General features: G+C 33.5%; 1 protein-coding gene across 6 annotated transcripts in view; it reads right to left on the bottom strand.

Annotated features, from left to right (window-relative positions):
- PALS2 (protein associated with LIN7 2, MAGUK p55 family member) overlaps window positions 1–15810 on the bottom strand; it is a 111108-nt gene that overhangs the window by 23763 nt on the left and 71535 nt on the right. For 5 of the 6 annotated variants that reach the window (XM_059171370.1, XM_059171369.1, XM_059171375.1 and 2 more), the window contains 4 exons: window positions 5186–5227; window positions 3590–3721; window positions 1741–1840; window positions 1331–1399 (listed from right to left, as the gene is read on the bottom strand). In XM_059171370.1, the coding sequence (XP_059027353.1) occupies window positions 1331–1399; window positions 1741–1840; window positions 3590–3721; window positions 5186–5227 (343 nt within the window). The remainder of the gene's footprint in view (window positions 1–1330; window positions 1400–1740; window positions 1841–3589; window positions 3722–5185; window positions 5228–15810) is intronic. The other variant, XM_059171374.1, reaches the window with a different exon arrangement.

The raw sequence follows: 15810 nt of genomic DNA, 5'->3' as shown, positions 1-15810 counted from the left end.
AAATTTGTCTAAGCAAGAAAAATGCCTGTGCTTTATCTTTATCATACATTCTATCCATCTATCTAGGCTTTTTTATCAATTCTCAGTAGAAGCAGTTCCTTTAATATATATAATCAAACTGCAAATTACCTTAAGTAAATTTATTCAGCCAACTAGTGTGTATCAGACATAAAAGATGTCAGTATACTTAGTGTGGCTGCTTAAGTAAGTCCCACAGAATGAGTATGCCCTTCCAATCATATAAATGAAAACATCCTGTGTGTTGACTCAGCAAATACCAGTACGATTAAATAAAATACATGCAAATATACTGATAATTACATTTTAAGATTATGAATTTATGTATAAAATGTTGGAGCCAAACTATTTTCAGTCAAAACACATTCCAAAATTAAATCTTGGTCAATGAGAAAATCGCAAGTTCTCTATTTTGCAAAAAAGCTGTAAGGACATATATTTAATGAATAATAAGGACAAAGTGGATTTGAAATAGTACATTACCTGTTATTAGGGTTATAACTCTTAATCTGCAGTAATAACACTTCTTCCTTAGGTTATTATCTTAACAGCAACTCCTTCTTTGCATAATTTCTCCACAGAAGATTAAACCAATATTAAGGGAGAGTCTATTTTCTCATTATTATTATGATGTATTATTTCCCTTATAGTGTGCTATTTAGTTTATAACCGGTAGAGAGGCAGCTCTGAAGTCTAGAAAGTACTTTAAAATTGTCAATTCCTTTCAGAAGGCCTTCTCATTCAAAGAGCTGCATTTCATGCCTATCAGTCTCTAGAACTGAAAAGAATAACTATGGTAGCTGTCATACTTACCTTTCTTTACATCTAAAAGATTTAAGAGAGTATCCTACTAGATCAGGCTAAGATCTTTTTGGTCCAGTACTATTTTCCCAAAAGTATCATGGACAATGTTAAGGCAGAATATAGTTGCCCTTAATCATAACTCTATTAGTATCTTCCTAAAGGCATTTCTTAAGAAATGATACATAAATTACCATCAAAGTTCTCTGAATAAATAGTTTTAATAAGTTTGTTCCTTCATTAATACAAGAATAAATCCTAACCAATCCATTTTACTGTGAACTATACTCACGAAGAAAACACCTTGGTAACAGTGTGAGTATATATATAATGTAAAAATTAAAACAATCTTTATATTATATTGCACCATGTGCTCAAGTGACAGCCCCTTACAATCGGGTAGTAATCTGAATTACTTTCATTTAAAATTATATATTTGGAGTTTATGCCACATTAATTAATGATATAAAGCTATCTCATTTGGACCATTCAGAAAGTATTTAAAACGTACCTGCATTTCTGGTTGTGAGATACATCATCTTTTTCTTTTTTTTGCTACTTATGGTTCCACAAAAAGGTCCTGAAGGGTCACAAGAGAAATATAACTTAAAACAGTATGTCAGAATATGATAAAACTGCCCTGTGGTATTCTATAGGGGTGGGAGAATTACCTTTCCAATGTTGTGTCCTACAAAGCAGAAGGGGGCAGAAGTGAGTTGAGCCACTAAATTGTGATACTATATACCAGCAGGTGGCACACAGGGATCAAAAAGTTTACTTTTGAGAGAGATACAATAAAGTAGATGGGATGGATTAATTTCAAATATATTTTAAATAAATTCTTTTGCTGATTCGGATGAAAGAGGAAAAGAAAGGTCACCACAAAGGACTACTTGTTACACTCTGTGTTGAGCTCCTCACCTGAATTGTCCCAGTCTCTTCTCACAAATGCCTTTCTCTTCTCTTCCAGGAACTGGCTTGGAATGAGACCAGCGCTTCCTCCCTCTTTTACATGGCTAGCCTAGAATCAAATCAATGAATTGCATATCTCAGTGACCAAAATTTAAGACCATATTCTAATAAGGAGGACAATCAATAGTCAGTAAAAATATAACACATTAGCTCTTCAAAACTGACCTTAAGATTTAAATCCATGGCATTGTCAGTTAAGATATTTAAACACTTTAGCATTTAAAGGAATCAACTGACACCTAATCACTCTGTAATCTGGTATCAAAATTTTGGGACTAAAATGCAAAGGTATAGAGGATCTTTAAATTACTGCAACTTTTTATTCATAATGTTAAGTTAGTCCAAGAACAGAAAGGATAAATACTATTTTATGTGTTAAAAGAACATTTCATTAGCACACTTAATAAGGTACTTACTATCAACCTTAATCTTACTAGAGAGATAGAATCTTAATATCCTAAGTTTAAAATAGGTAAAACTACATCTACTGTCAAGAAACTAAGTTTTGAAATCCAAAAAAGTGCTACTTTAAAATAGTGACTAAAGAACTGTGTGCTAGAGAGGGTTTTTTATATTAACAACTAGCACTGAAAAATCTGGTTATCATTTTTAGCCATTAAAATCCTAAAAAACAATTAAAGTAACAGATCACCAAATACAAGAAGAGACTGAAATAATGGTGACAGGAGGAGAGGGCAGAACGAAGAGACAACATTCATAGAAAGGGGAAGAAAAGAAAGATTTCCTGGAAAAGTTCAATAAAGAAAACAAAGAGTTTTTTGAAGAGAGTTCTTAGAAATTCAGTGGAAACGTCTAGATCTCATGGATTCTTTTAAACTTACCTACGTTTTAGTTCTCTCACTGAATAATGCACTTATACATAATAATGTCTTCATTTAAATTTAAGGACACATTAGTAAGACTATTTTCACTCTTGTTATTCATTCCCCCTTAGAAGTCAACCAATATAACTTAACAGAGCTAATGTGAGTTACTAGTATCTCCATTTAATTTAGAGTTTAGAGTGCTAGGTCCTGGGTCCTTTCCTCATACACCTTCCTTTTTAATCACTTGTTCTGATGGTTTAGGGAATTTTAGACTTTCTGACTTGTCAGTTTCTCCAGCTCTGAATACTGTTGGTATTGGACAGTGTAAACAATTACAAAATCAGACTTAATTCTGCTGCTAGAGATTTCTAAGAGCTAAAGTAGGGGAAAGAAAAAAACATGATCGCAGAGATCTTTAGAAAATGAAGTGGGGGGAAAATATGGTGATAACAAAATCCCTTTCCATATACGCATATTTTAATCCAAGACCAACTAACACTAATCATAAGCTAAACTTTCATTTCTAAGTAACTGAGGAGAGGTAGAGAAACAAATTTAAGAGCTTAAGAAATTTGGGTTTTTTGCCATAAATGTATATAGAGGGAGAGGAGACAAGAGAGAAAGACACTACTACACACATAGTAAAAGACTTCTAGTTAAAACTATAAACACTGAGAAGGGATGACCCCAAGTTGTTCTTGACCAATACTATATTTTATTACAACACTCATGTGGAAGAACCAACTATTCTAATCCCTAAACCAATGGAGTATCTCCACAGACTAGTTAATTCTGCATTTATTAACAGCTACTCACAAAGTCCCTCTCAATTTGATCTTTTCTGTCCACAAAATTAGCAGCCATGAAGCTGGAGCTGTCCAGGTAGGAAAAACCATTGGAACAAATGCTAATACCTTCTTCTTGAATAATATCGACTAGATCTAAGATTGAAAAGAAAAAAGCATACTAACCTGCCACCAGTTTGGATCTTCTCTGTTTACAATTTGAAGAATTTCTCCTTTTGAAAACTTCAGTCCTGCTTCTTTGCAGGGTATCAGATTATCATTGTATGGATTATAATCAAAATGACATTTCACAAATACCTAAAACACATAGCACAATTTAAAGTAGTATGGATGTATCATTTGTCACTAGATTTTTAAAATCTTTTTCAAATTGTTAATTATAATTGAGAATTTATTTAGTACTTCAAATAAGGACCTTGTCCCACTCAAATAAAAATCAATTATTATGCATAATTTGGCATCAGAAAAGAAAATATTAGTACTACAATTAAAACTTTGTTTCTACATTAATGTCTAATCTTAAACCAACAGTTTGATAATCATTTTACTCCACCATTCTTATATTTTCTCCCCATCTTTTCACATGATTTTCTAACTCTGCATAATTTTTGTGCAATTAAATGACACTTTCTGATTAATATCCAGCAATAATATATGCAGCTGATTTAAGGCATATATTTCAGATATAACAGGACTTTTGGGGGGGGGGGGGTTGTTTTTTGAAAGAGCCCAGAAATCAAAATTAAACAATGAAAATTGATGCTGAAGTCAGACCTGAAATATACTTAGTAGCTCAAAAAAAAAAAAACCACCTAATTTTCATCACTGGTAACATATGTTTTATAATCATAGATTTACACTGACCAAAATTTGTATAGAAAATACTTTTCTGAAATTATCTTGCTTTGATCTAAATAACTAACTTTAAATTAACTATAAGAACAACACTGAAAAGACCTTGAAACTATTTCTCAATTTAAAGTCACTAAACTATAAAAACTCCTTTTAAATATGTTTTATTAATAAAAGTATGCCAGTAAGTTACCACCATTGGTTATCTCCAATAACTGATCCAATAACTGGATCCAATAACTGGAATATTCTGCTTATTCACTTCAATGTAAATTCTAATAAGTTAAGCATTTTCAGTATTTGATGGCAAGTTCAGATTACTTTCTTAAAAAAGCTTTTTCATGCATATTTATAAAAATACAAACTATGTCCACTGAAGAACTGACTTGGCATAGATTAACAAGCAGAAAAGCACAAAATTAGTCAAAATAACATTGATATCATACTTCTATAAATGTAACCAAGAAGATATTCAAGTAACACAGCAGATACATTACATTATTAGTGTGGTAAAACATAATGTGATGGATGCATATTAAAATAAATTTAATAATTTAAAAGTAACTAATTTGGGAACATGTGACAAAATTTTAGTTATTTACAATTAGATGATTTTGGTAGAAAGCATTCAGAACATTTTCAATAACTTTGGAAAGGCTAAATATTATTTAAAACATCAGTAAGCCAATTTTTTTTAATATAAAAATTTAGAAACATCTAAAAAGCAAGCATACAAACAATATTAAGATTGCTAAAATGTGACAACTGGCTAACTTGAAAATGGCATGCAGCTCAATGTTTTGGTAATGGAAAAAGAAAACCCAAATTATTATTTAATTAAGGTAAATTTAGTTGGCTGATAAGACGGAAAAGCGGAGTACCAAAGAATGTCCTGGAATGACATCATACCTGACGGACGTGTGCTGGATGCCTCTCCATATTGATGCAACTCTAAAAATATATTTTTCATTGCATAAATAAAGCCAGACTTTTAAATTGATAATAAATTAACAAAACATAAACAAATTACTGGCCCATTTTATTACTTCACTCATTTGGTAAAGTAACTATTCCCCTCATTAATTATTCATAGGATATAGCACCTGAAAATTAAAAATGATAGAAGCAAAAAGGTCGAAATGTTTGTGATGAGGCAGGGAAAAAGGACGGGTATGCAAAGTTTTAAAAAAAATACTTGGATACTCTTTACTTCTCAAGAAAGCCGCACCAAATGAATAATAAGAGCATCCTGTCATCTAACCAGGAATCCGTTTATCATTCTTATCTGTGGGACAACATACATTTTGAAGCCATAAATCCAGATTTTTTGAGGTAGTCTAAATTTTAAGTAATTATTCCCCTACTCCTATCAAATTGTTTTGGAAATGTCATTATTTGTGGAACAAAACACATCTCTCAAATGTAAAACATTTCTAGAGGGAACAATTTTTATTATTTCACGTATGAAACTACTTTTTTTTTTTTTTAAAAGATTTTATTTATTTATTTGACAGAAGAGAGATCAGAAGCAGGCAGAGAGAGAGGAGGAAGCAGGCTCCCCGCCGAGCAGAGAGCCCGATGCGGGGCTCGATCCCAGGACCCTGCGATCATGACCCGAGCTGAAGGCCGCGGCCCAACCCACTGAGCCACCCAGGTGCCCCCGTATGAAACTACTTTTAGAACATTATTCTCATGCTCAAAAACTCAGATTAGTCTGGTTTTACTCACTTTTAAAAATCTGTCTGAAAAATCAATTAACCCAATCTTTAACCCACTGAGCCAACCAGGCACCCCTATTTAACCCAACCTCTGATCTGAAGATTTTGTAATGATGTGAAAGTCATTAGAGTTCTGATCAAATTTAGTAAAATTATATTTTATTTTATTAAGTATATTGTAAAAGGTTTTACTAATAGGCTATGGATGTTAACAATTCATTATTAAGAAGTTATTAAACACTACTAAAATATTCAATCTCATATTCTTATCACTAAAAAAAAAAACTGAAAAACTGACAATCTAAAGTAGAGGGAACAGAGAATGGGAAGTACAAATGGCTTTTAAGCATAAGAAATGTTCAATGTCACTCAGAACAGAAATATGAATTAAAACTATATTATAACAACATTTTCTTCCTGCCAGATTAGCAGAAATCCAAATATTTGGTAAAATTCTATGGATAAGACTCTATGCCAATAGGCACTTTCCTAACAGGTTAGTGGAGGATCTGGCTCAATCCCTTGGGAGAACAATTAGACAATAGCTATTAAATTACAAATGTAAAAATCTTCTCACCTAATAATCCACCTCTGGGAATGTAGTAAGCAGCAATGCTGCTCAGGCATATGCAAAATGTCTTATGTACAGGACTATTAACTACTAAATTAGTCCTAGTAGCAGAAGATCGAAAGCAACCTAATTGTTTAATAATAGGGAACTGGTTAAATAAATGATGATAACCCTACATGATATAATACTATGCAGCTATTAAAAAGGGTGGGGAGGTGGAGATGTGTGTCAAGAAGTAGTCTATGTACCAATAAGGAAACATCCAAAAGATACATGGTTAAGTGAAAAAAACCAAGTAGTGTATATATATATGTCACCTTTTCATTGAAAAGGAGGTAGAACAGGAATAATATGTAATTTTTACTCACTTGCACATGAATAATAGAAAGATAAACTAATAGCATGGTTTCTTACGGGGAGTGAAGACTAGGCTTGTAGTGGATTATGAGAGAGATTTCAATTGAATACCTATTTATATTTCTTGAATTTTGAACCATTGGAATGATTCACCTATTTAAAAATTAAATTCTCATGGTAATAAAAATAAGATAAAATGACTCATACTTCTGAATAAGATGAACCAATAAAGGACTCTGCAACCTGAAACAACTAAAATATTAGACAAAATTTGACAAAACGTTTTTTAAGACATCAAGCAATGAAGTCAGTGATCCCTAAAAAATGGAAACAAACAAGATGAACTACTCAGTTGCCCCTGCTAACTGCACAGAGAAAGTTCCCAGATTGCAGCTCAGAAAGGAAGAATCTCAGTAGAGCCTGTGTGGTCTCCAAGTTGAGGAGATGAGCTGGGCGACCTGGGAGATCAAAGTGGCTGTAGTGTACAGAACAGAGTAATCAGTGAGGAAAGGGTTGCATACTCAAGAACTGCAGAACACTCCCTCCAGTCTTCAGGACAGTACTGATCAGTGAATGGATATAACAAAACTGCTCAAAGTCAAGTAAAGAACCTGCATGATAAGAAGCAATATCAGCAAGTCATACAGGGTCAGGAATAATTTCTTTTCTCATCAAGGTGAGTGGAAAAATCTCATAATTCATGAGGCACTGAGTAGGTGGAAGGATTATGTCCCAGACTTAATCCTGCCCTGGCTCTACCTAAAAAAGCTTAAAAAACAAGATCTCAAAGGATCAAACTGTTCCCAAGTAACTGAAGTATCCTAGAACAAAGTTTAAAATTTTTCTGAGGAAACAAAAATATCCAGCTTTCAACAAGGTAAAATTCATGTCTAACAACCAATCAAAAATAATATAATTTACAGTGTGGAGAAAAATCAATTAAGAATGATCCAGAAATGATAAACATAATCAAATTAGCAGAGAAGGACATTAAAATAGTTATTTTAACTTTACATATTGTATTCTTAGGTTCAAGAAGCTAGAGGAAGGACTAGGCATGTTAGGTAGAAACATGGCAGATAAAAAAAAAAAAAAAAGAAAAGGAAGACTCAATTTAGATTTCTAGAGATGAAAACCAAAGTAAGATGGAAAAAGTACACCAGAAGTGACAAACAGATTAGACATTGAAGAAAATAAACTTGAAGATAAGCAGCAATAAAAACTAAGATAAAAAACAGGGAAGTATTAGGATTTAAATGAAGAGAATCACTGAAAAATGGGACAATTTCAAGAAGCCTAATATATGCAAAAATGATGTCACCAAAGGAGAGAAGAAATGGGAACAGAAAAATAATCTGAAGAGGTAATAGTCAAAATGTTTCCAAATTTGATGAAAGAAATAGTCTTTTCAACAAATGGGGCTGGAAAATTGTTTATCTATATGCCAACCCCCATTTGTCCATATCTTAAACCTATACAAAAACTCATACACTAAATGGATCCTATTGCTAGATATAAAGCATAAAACTATACAACTTTCAGAAAAAATATCAAAGAAAATCTTTATGACCTTAGGTTATGCAACAATATTTTACACAGAACAATACAAGCATGATTTGTAAAAGATAAACATGGAAAAATTGGACTTCATCAAAATTAAGAACTTCTGCTCTTTGTATTACACAGTTAACAGAATGAAAAGACAAGCGTTTTCACTGTGAGGAAATCCTTACAAATCATAATTCTGACAAAGTAGTTGTATTCAGGGGCGCCTGGGTGGCTCAGTGAGTTTGTCTCTGCCTTAGGGTCAGGTCATGATCCCAGAGTCCTAGGATCGAGCCCTACATTGGGCTCTCTGTTCAGCAGCGAGCCTGCTTCCCTCTCTCTCTCTCTCTCTGCCTACTCGTGATCTCTGTCAAATAAATAAATAAAATCTTAAAAAAAAAAAAGTAGTTGTATTCAAAATATGTAAAGAACTCTCAAACCTAAATTAAGAAAAATCTTTATAAAAAATTGTTACGATTTTAAGACAATCACCAAAACAGACTTACACACACACACGCACACACATACACACAAATAAACACAAGAAAAGATACTCAAGTAGTCATCAGGGAAATGCAAATTAATATTATACTGAGTTATCACTACATACCTATATAAGTATCTAAAATTGTAAGGACTGACCATACCAAATGTTGGTGAAGATGTACAGTAATTGAAACTCTCAAAATGCTGGGGTGAAAGTACACTGGTAAAACCATTTCTGCAAATAGTTCAGCCACTTCTCTGAAAGTTCAACATATACCTACCATGACCCAATCCTTCAGTTCCTAGGTATTCACCCAAGGGACTTACATGTAAATGTCCACAGCATCTTTATTTATAATAGCCCCAAAGTGGAAATAACAAAAATGTTCATCAGCCAGTTAATGGATAAACAAACTATGGTATAGCCAAGCAATGAAATACTACTCATCAACACAAAGGAATCAACTACTGATACACATAAAAAGATGGATAAATCCTAAAAGAATTATGCTGAAAGAAGACAGATTAAAACAAAACAAAACAAAAGAAAAAAACAGCAAAGGTGATTCATGTTGTATGCTTCCATTTATATAAAAATAAGGAAAATGTAAACTAAACTATAGTGACAGAAAGCAGAGCAGTGCTTGCCTGGAATGCAGGGCGGGGGGAGGGAGAAGGAAGGAAGAATTATAAATGGATACAAAGAAAATTCTGGAGGTGCTAGATATATATGTTGTCTTGATTATGTTGTTAGTTTCACAGGTACATATATCTACATTTATCAAATTGTACACTTTAAATGTATGCTATTTATATAAGCTTTTTCTTGAGTATTTTTTAAAAGTAAATATAAAAATTTTACAAGTACTGGGACGCCTGGGTGGCTCAGTTGGTTGGGCAGCTGCCTTCGGCTCAGGTCATGATCCCAGCGTCCTGGGATCATGTCCCACATCAGCCTCCTTGCTCGGCAGGGAGCCTGCTTCTCCCTCTTTCTCTGCCTGCCATTCTGTCTGCCTGTGCTCGCTCGCTCTCCCTTTCTCTGACAAATAAATAAAATCTTAGAAAAAAAATTTTTAGAAGTACTGAAAAAATAAAATATTACAATGGACTATGCTGGGCCTATTAAAGGATAATAATTAGTAAGAGAAAAGAAATCAAATGGATGAAATGGCTTTAGAAATAGCCCTACCATAACCTTTATGTTAAATCAGAAGGTGGTTCGAAATTTGGAAATATGTTGTCTGAACATAGTGCAAGTGTTCTTTATGCACCCTCAGTCTCAACACATATTTTCAGGTCTATTCAAATTTGCAATTGGAGCAAGTGACAACGTGGTGAATGCAGTGATCATAGTTGATATGAAGTTCACTGTGACAATGGCAGAGATGATTAAGAAAGGATGTTATTCTTCTAAAGATTTTCAAAGTATATGAATTCAGCCTACTCAATTAAATGCAGTCACACACACATTTTCAATCAGCAGGGAGTCTAGAATATATTTGTTTAAAAAAGCTTTGAGGGGCAATTCATACTCCTATTTGGTAAACATCCATCTGTGACCCACAAATTTAAGTTTCTGTCAAAGAGTTTATTTTAAAAAACTATTAAACTATTCAGAATTATACTAATAATAATAATTCTTAATTTATATCACACTAAGTCACTGGTTCATGCAAAGCCTATTTTTATTTTATTCCTTTTAAAAATGTGATAAACAGCTATAAACTTGTACCCAAAACAGAGGCTAGAACCTTAAGTGGTCCTCCTGCTCTCATTCCATTCCATCACCCTGACTTCCCCAGCTAAGGTAACCCTTACCCTGAACATTGTATTCATTAACTCTTTGGTATCCTTTAGTATAGTTTCACTGTGCAGTTATATGCATTCTTTAAAAGTATGCATTTAGATTTTTTAAATGTAAAAAATTATATCACATCATAGCATACAATCTTTTGGAATTTACATGCTTGTTAACATATTTCTAGCTGTACATACCTATGAACTGCTCTAGGAAATGACTCCAGTATACGTGAACATTCAACTCTGATAATGCTAAACTCCGCCCACCACCCCATGTGGTTATATCAATTTACACTGCCACCAGCAGTGTAAAAGAGATACCTTAAAGTCACATGTACACTTTCTGCCAATTGAATGTTATAAATGGTAATCCACAGTCATTTTTAATATCTCTTCATTTGTTAACTTGATTTGTATATGTGAAGAGAAACAGAAACACAACTTCATGTTAACCCCATTAATAACCAGTTTCATTGAATAGTCTCTCCTCTTCTCCATGAAAGATATGTCATCTTATCAAAACAGTACATGTGTTAGCTCCCTATCTGAACTCTCTATTCCTTTAATCATTCTATCTGCTCTTATGCCAATTCCATGATGGTATCTTAATTCCTATAAATTAGGAATGCCCCATTACTATATTTCTGTTTTTCATTACTGTGAGATATTCATCCTATCAAATACTATGAAAAATCTTACTGGAATTTTGTTGAATCTAAAAATCAATTTGAGGAAAACAGGACACCACAATATTGTCTTCTCCATGAACATGATGTATCCATTAGGATCTTCATCAGAGTGTGTATAAGTGTGTGTGTGTGTGTTTGTAGAGGACTTGAATCTTTTTGTTAGATTTATTTCTAAACATAAATGTGACATTCTCTGACTCTACTGTAAATGATGTTTGTCTTGCTTATATATCTTGATGTTTGTTGATGACATACAGAAATGCAACTGACTTCTGTATATTAATCTTAGTTTCAAATAGCTTGCTAAACTCATTTCTATTATAGTTTTGGGTACATTCTATGCTAAAAATATTATTTGAAAATAGTAAATTTATTTTCTCCTTTCTGAACTTTTTGCTTCAATAATTTGTCTTTTTGTGCTTATGAAACCTTCAGTAAGATACTAAATTGCAATGGTGTTACTGAACATCCTTCTCTAGTTCTTACTTTTTGTAACTAGGCAAGGACTTTATTAACTCTTCTTTTAAACTTTATATTGTGGCTTCTTTGGCTTAACTAACTGTATATTGTGTATAGGCAATAATTAAAAAGCAGCAGAGTCCAAGGTCCTCAGAATTTAAATGATAGGTTTCTATATTTCATCATTCTATATATTTGCCATAAACAAAATTTTTTAAGCAGTCAAAATTATTGAAGTTTTATTATTTAAAAAATAAATCTAGTCAATTATTTGCCTAATTATTGGAGGCCTCATCAAAACCCTGAACAAGATCACCCTTCTCCCCAGGAGCAAGTGGTGCTTTTCCATTCAGCTTCTGCCAGTGTCCTTAAGCTTCTCAGTACCAAGTTGGTCTAAGAAGCCAGGGGGCATTTCTGTCAGGGACTGTGTCCCAGCATGGCTGGTAATGGTAAAAGTGTTTGCTGCCAGAGACATCTGGGCTTAGGATTGTTAAAGTAAGTAGATAACCATTCCCTAGTTTGCAAATACACTTACCTCTTTAATGTCAGAGATACTGCTTATTCTTAGTTTCTTTAAGGAGAACTGAAAATTTTTATCACTTACTATAACAGATATTTGTTGTATCATCTGTTACTCTATGTACCATTCTCAGGGCAGTTTTTTTTTTTTTTTTTTTTTAACCAATGCACAATTACGCCTGAAGTTTGGCAAGTTTCTCTCAGTTTATGATAGGTGTTTTGATCTTATTGGAATGGAAATGAGGCTTTCTGGGGGAGTGGGGTTGTACTTAAGTCTTAGGCAGACTACCTGAGGGTCCAGTTCCTGATATTAAAGAGAATGATTCTAATATTCAACTATTCAGGATAATGTTGTCTTTAGTTTTAGTTTTTGTTTTTACATAAGCATAAGGAGTCTCCCTCTGTTCTTGATTTATTAATCTTTTTAAAAATCATAACTATGGATTGAATTTCATCAAATTCTTTACTGAGGTTTCTCTTTTTAAATCTGTTAATGAGTTTGGTTTCACACTTATTTCCAATATGAAACCACCCTAGCACCCACGGGAAAAATTCAACTTGAACATGTTCTGTTATTCCTTTTATATATTATTAAATTTCATTTGCTATTATTTTGTTAAGAATGTTCAAATGCATATGGAACTGTAATTTCTTTTCTTAAAATATTTTTGGTATCTACATCATGGTGGCCTTAAAGATGAGAAGTTTGACCTTAATGAACAAATGGAATTATGAACAGCCTTTGGAAACTAAACCATTATGTAAGTTGAAAAACCTCAGAATTAGCTACAACTTCTAATTTACATTGGTCTCTAATTTAAAATGATAGATTCTTACATCTCATGAAAAATTTTGATTTTTAATAAGCACTTCAAATTATTCCGATAAAAATATCTACTGATCATGTTTTGAGAAACACCACCTGGCAGGGAGAGCTCCTGGCTCCCTTCTGCTCTCCTAGCAGTCCAGAGGGAGTTAAGATAGGCACACTAGGACTATATGATAGAGCTTCCAGTGAAAAAGCTGAAGAGGTTAAATGCCCTTGCCTCCCCACAGCTTCTCCTAGGAAAATGACCATAGTTTGTCCAGGACAAGCATTGTTTAGGCCTGTTATTCCAAAGTAATCAGTAATAATTTCCTCATATTAAAAAATAACCCAATTTAGACATGTTTTGACTCACCTTTGGAAGTCTTCATGTTATAATCTCTTTTCTTTTTTTATGATAGGCCTAAGAACTGCCTCAGGCTTAGATGACCTCTCCTAGCCCATTTAAATCTTTTCTCCCAGTTCTAAAGGCTAAATTAAAGAATTTGAGAAGGCATGGGATGGGAATATATTTAAGCCTGAGAGGGCTAAAGATCCTAGCATCTTATGCTATTCAGACCAGTTCACTAGGTGCAGAATCTAGAAAGGAATTTGAGCCAAAGTGCTAACATGTAACATATCAGTATTATGAAAATACCTTGCCTGTAAAAGTTCATGATAGCCTTGGTAAACTGGTATGAATTCTGGTTTACACCACAGGGGGGGAAAATCTTCCTAATTATCACAGCTAACACATAATTTAAAAAAAATCTTAAGTTCTACCTTTCCAATCTATTCAAGTCCAAATGAAAAATGTGCCACTTGAGAAATACAGGAGGTCTTAGAGGTAATAGTGATGTGAAATGTCTAATTTCGAATACCTTTTCTTTCATGATTCTTTTCTTGGAGCTGGGGATACTGCACTGCGGGATTCTACAGGCCCTCTTCTTTATAAAGGCATTACCCTCAAAGAATAAAAGATGTAGTTAACGTTCCTAACACAGAGAAACAGGCACAAAATGAGAAGACAGAGGAATCCGTATCAAATGAAAGAACAAGACAAAGCCATAGCAGGAGAGCTAAGTGAAACAGATTTAAGTAATGTGCTTGATAAAGAATTTTAATCAATGATCACGAGCATACTCAATGGACTTGAGGAGAGAGTGGAGGACATCAGTGAGATCATTAAGATAGGGACAGAGTAGGGGCGCCTGGGTGGCTCAGTGGGTTAAGCCTCTGCCTTCGGCTCAGGTCATGGTCTCAGGGTCCTGGGATCGAGCTCTGCATTGGGCTCTCTGCTTGGCAGGGAGCCTGCTTCTCCCTCTCTCTCTGCCTGCCTCTCTGCCTCCTTGTGGTCTCTCTCTCTCTGTCAAATAAATGAATAAAATTTTCAAAAAAAGATAAGAGATAGAGATAAAGGACTCAATAAACAAAGTAAAAAACATGCCTGATGGAATGAAAAGCAGGCAGAAGAAACAAAGGAATGAATTAATGACCTAGAGACAGAGTAATGGAAAGTAATTATGCTGAACAAAAAGAGAAAAGAATTATGCAAAATGAGAATAGACTTAGGGAACTCAGTGACTCCATCAATGTAATAATATTCATATTATAGGAATCCCAGAAGAAGGAGAGAAAAGGGGGCAGAGAATTTATCAGGAGAAATAATAGCTGAAAACTTCTCTAGTCCAAGAAAGGAAACAGATATCCAGATCTAGAAGGCACAGAGAACCCCAACAAAATCAACCAAAGCAGATCCACAAGAAGACACACTGTAATTAAAATGGAAAAATAAAGTGATAAAGAAAAAATATAAAGAGCAATGGGACCAAAGAAGATAGTTACATATGAAGGAAACCCCACAAGGCTATCAGCGAATTTTTCAGTAGAAACCTTCCAAGCCAGAAAGGAGTGTCATGATATATTCAAAGTGCTGAATGGGAAAAACCTACAGCATGGCTATAATTCAGAATAGAAGGAGAGATAGATTTTCCCAGACAAACAAAAACTAAAGGAGTTCGTGACCACCAAACCTACCCTGCAAGAAAAATTAAAGGGAATTTTTTGAGTGGAAAGACCAAAAATGACAGTATGAAGGTAGAAAACACAAAAGCAATAAAAATGACTATTTCTGTGAAAAACCAGTCAAGGAACTCACAAAATAGAAAGATGCAAATTATGACACTATATACCTAAAACACGGGTAGGAGAAAAGTAAAGAATGGATTCAAACATAAACAATTATGAATTTAATATAGACTGCTATATGCAGATATTCTATACAAACCTAAGAGTAACCACAAATCAAAAACCACTACTAAATATACAAAGAATAAAGAGAAAGAAATCCAAATATATCAAGACAACCAGCAAATCATGAAAGACAGAAAGACAAGAAAGCATCAGAGAAAATGTTCAGAAACAACCATAAAATGGCAATAAATAATATCTATCAATAAATTACTTAACATGCAAAAGGCCTAAATACTCCAATCAAAAGATATATGGTGACAGAATGGATAAAGAAACAAAACCCATCTAAATGTTGCCTATAAGAGTTATTTTAGACATAAAAACACCTGCCA

The sequence above is a fragment of the Mustela lutreola genome, chromosome 4 (assembly GCF_030435805.1).
Source record: "Mustela lutreola isolate mMusLut2 chromosome 4, mMusLut2.pri, whole genome shotgun sequence".
Taxonomy (NCBI): domain Eukaryota; kingdom Metazoa; phylum Chordata; class Mammalia; order Carnivora; family Mustelidae; genus Mustela; species Mustela lutreola.
Note: the sequence above shows the minus strand (reverse complement) of the source record. Positions and strands in the feature narration are given on the sequence as shown.